Source organism: Priapulus caudatus, unplaced genomic scaffold (genome assembly GCF_000485595.1).
Source record: "Priapulus caudatus unplaced genomic scaffold, Priapulus_caudatus-5.0.1 Scaffold799, whole genome shotgun sequence".
In the NCBI taxonomy this organism is placed as follows: domain Eukaryota; kingdom Metazoa; phylum Priapulida; class Priapulimorpha; order Priapulimorphida; family Priapulidae; genus Priapulus; species Priapulus caudatus.
In genome coordinates, this window is record NW_014577860.1 from 139,197 (window position 1) to 142,779 (window position 3,583).

Genomic DNA, 3,583 nt, shown 5'->3' on the forward strand with positions numbered 1-3,583 from the left:
CAAATGGTTAATGTGTTACGTGTAAGCATGATTGCATGCACATGTATTTGTATTGACATCTCAACCTTAAAAAACAAACATGTGCAACAACTAAACTCTCCATATAACACCTTACACATAACACTACTGTACTGGTAACACATGCATCACAGTCACTAAGCCCGCGCGTAGCGCGGGTTTCAGCTAGTGTATAAAATTGTCGGAGAACAATTTCTATCGTTCTGTCTTTCTCCTCCTGATCCCATCTCTGTGTCGCGTAAATTTCGCGACATTCCGGGCCTATCAAGTATTTCAACGTTTTTATTTTCTCACTCTCCGTGTTCTTTGAGTGCTAGTTCAGCATACAGTACAAACTCTTCCCTCCATTTCTTCCAGTCATTCGCAAGACTGGCCCCGGTTTTAGAATTAAATTCTAACTTCGAAGGTGGAGGGAGACGTTGCAGAGCCATAGCTACAGTACTTGCCACACAGTCTACTGTAGTCCTTTGTTCAGGATCACGAGGCTGTGCGAGTCGGAGCACTCCGGAATTTCACGTGAATTCTTACGGAACACTTACAGTTCAAGCTTCCCACTGTTCACAGTATAGGCACTTCTGACACCATGCTGAAATCTTTAGTTTGATGAGGAGTGTAACTATGCAGAGATACAATAGCAGATAAGAGTGAGAATAAAACTAACTGTAAACTGGATTTATTACGAATAGCAGAGACATGTTGTATTGTTCCTATATATCGGATCCTCTAAACTTAGCCAGAGTCAACGCTACGCATGAGCGCTATATATTGTTACAATGTGAACAAAAAAGTCAAAGTCGGTTTTTTACAGCAAACCAAGCGCTCCGAGTAGCGAAAAAAGTTCTTCGAGCATTTCGAGCAAATGTCTAGCTAACTGGGTAGTCTAACCCGTCGTGCAATCACCAGAACTGCTCAACTCAGCGATTATAGTGGTTTGGCGTTTATACTGGACCCGTTGAAGTATAATAGTGTAGAATTGTAACACTGACAGGAAGAATGGAGCGAAGACTAATGCGTGCAGTTATGGCGGGGATCACTCGTCAGATAACCTCTGACCTTTATTGTCGCTTATGTAAAAAGGTCGCTTAAGTGAAAAGGTCGCTCAACTTACATCTATCCCCAACTTGGAAAGGTTGATTAATTGTATAAAGGGACAGTAGCCTCTAGGATTTTACTGCATACAACTGTACTTACTGTATAACAAATCGTCTAATACCCACATGTATTTGTCACCAGATACTTAATTAATTATTTACACATCAACGCTACGAAATTTGAACGGCGCCATGACACCCGCGACCGTGCTGCCACCCTGAAAAAGTTGCGTATTTGCATTTTAGTTTGCAGGTAAATGACCGAGGGCTAATCACAAAAGTGCAATTATATTTATACCTAAATGCTATTTAACCGAACGATATTCATTTTAGGGCAAATTTATCCATATTTTAACTGAAACTATATGTCGTTTATAAGATATTACAATTCTTTTGCTTTTAAATGGATAAATAAGAAACACCCTCGGTCTGTAGCCCTTGGTTGGAAAGTGGTTTTGCGCAACTTATCAGATCATGCGCTTTGAGTGGCGCCACCGTCGTTGTAATCAAACTGTAGTCGTTAGTTTTAAAACATTTTTTAAAAATATTTCTAATGGTGATTGAACCATGAAACTTTTTATGTAGCGCAATTATAACCTAAATTAGCTGAAAATAACCCTAGAACCTAGAGGCTACTGTTCCTATAATGATAAACAAAATACTCTACGACATAACCTGTCGATTATTATATTACAGAAAATGAATCAAGAAGTTATAAAACATCTGATAGCATATAATAAGCATACTAGCACTGACAACTGAGAACAAAACTAGACGCGATAGGTACAATTATGATATGCACACAATGATATACATTTCGCTCTGGTAAGCTTATTATGTCACATAGTCCTTCAAATATGCTGGACGGTGGCGCTCCCTCGCCCGATGCACCTTGGATGAACTGTCCAACGGTCTCTCCTCCGTCTGGCTGTTCTGATCGGATTCTACACGTGTCCCCTCATTCTCTCCAGTAGGATTCGGAATGACATCCCCATCACTTTCTGAACAGGACATGTCCTGTGACTGGTATCTGGCATCCACTGCCTTGAACCTGGATATATTTCTGGTCACCGGTTTAGAGCCATGCGTAGCGGTCACCATATCACCTTTACGTTTCACTACCTCGTGTAACTTAGGGTAATACGGTGGATCCAGCTTACGCGGATGTGGATCCTGTAGTATGACAGTGTCACCTACACAGATATTCGACTTGCATGCTCTCCGTCGTTTGTCCGCATATCTCTTCATTCTGTTCTTTGCATTTTTGTCACTGAGCAGCACATTTTTGCGAATATCCTCTTTTGAGAAACTCTGAATGCTGGGTAACTCTGTTCTGATATTCCTGTGGAATAGAGCTTCTGCGGGTGCCACTTTTGTTGACGAATGGGGTGTAGCCCTGTACTGTCTGAGGAATTTCCACAGTTCCTGCTTCCACGGTTTCCTCTGAGACTCGGAGGTATGCAGATTCTTCTTCAGTGTCCTCATGAACCGCTCTGCCTCGCCGTTAGCCGCTGGCCACTCCGGCATGATCCTCCTGTGTTTGAATCCAAGGTAACCAGCAAACCCACGGAAATCGCTACTATTGAAAGGAGGGCCATTGTCCGTCTTCACCACTTCGGGAATGCCATGGCAGGCAAAGATCTTGTCGAAGTGGGGAATCGTCGACCGGGCAGATGTGCTGTGGGTGATCTCTACAGCTGGGTAACGGCTGTGTTCGTCAACGACCACTAACAAATATTCACCCGGAGGCAGTGAGCCACAGAAGTCCGCAGACACATGAGTCCACGGCTGCTCGGGACATTTGCTCATCTTCAGAGGTGCTCTGGTGTTTTCTCTTGTGCCCACTTGACAAGGGAGACAGTGTTTCACTTCTGCTTCAACCATCTTGTCTGTCCCCGTGAACCAAACCTTACTCCTCAGCAAAGCCTTTGTCTTGACTACTCCTTGATGTCCAAGGTGTGCCAGTTTCACTACCTGGCTCTGTAATGCTGCCGGTATTACTATTCTGTTCCCTCTGACAAGATACCGTTCGACGTCACACACAGGTCTGCTCTGACGTTCCAGTATGGCTTCACCCGTTGATCCTCGTCTACAAGTAATTTGTATAACTCTCCTGACTGCACAACGTTTATGACACTAGTCAAAGCGGGATCTTCCTCTGTCGCCTTTTGTACTTGCTCAATAGTGATAGCTTGAAACGTGGCATGTGACAGCACAAAGTTCACATACTCCTCTGTCACTCTCTCATCACGATCTGATTTGACTGGTATCGGATGGCGTGACATGTAGTCAGCAGGATTCGTCTTTCCGGGAGAATACTTGACTGTGAGCGAGTAATCCTTAAGGTTGACTAACCATCTTTCAATTCACTGGAAGCTTGGAGTGTGGATTACCGAATATGGCTTCCAACGGCTTGTGATCGGTGATAACATTCACTGGTTTGCCATAGAGATACAGGCGAAAATGATCACATG

The 3,583-nt window shown here is 43.6% G+C and overlaps 1 protein-coding gene across 1 annotated transcript; it reads right to left on the reverse strand.

Moving 5' to 3' along the window:
• Positions 1–1,943: 1,943 nt before the first annotated feature.
• Positions 1,944–2,993, reverse strand: LOC106813612 (uncharacterized protein K02A2.6-like). The gene has a single exon (XM_014817794.1). It carries the CDS (start codon positions 2,991–2,993, stop codon positions 1,944–1,946), a length of 1,050 nt encoding a protein of 349 aa, XP_014673280.1.
• Positions 2,994–3,583: the final 590 nt, after the last annotated feature.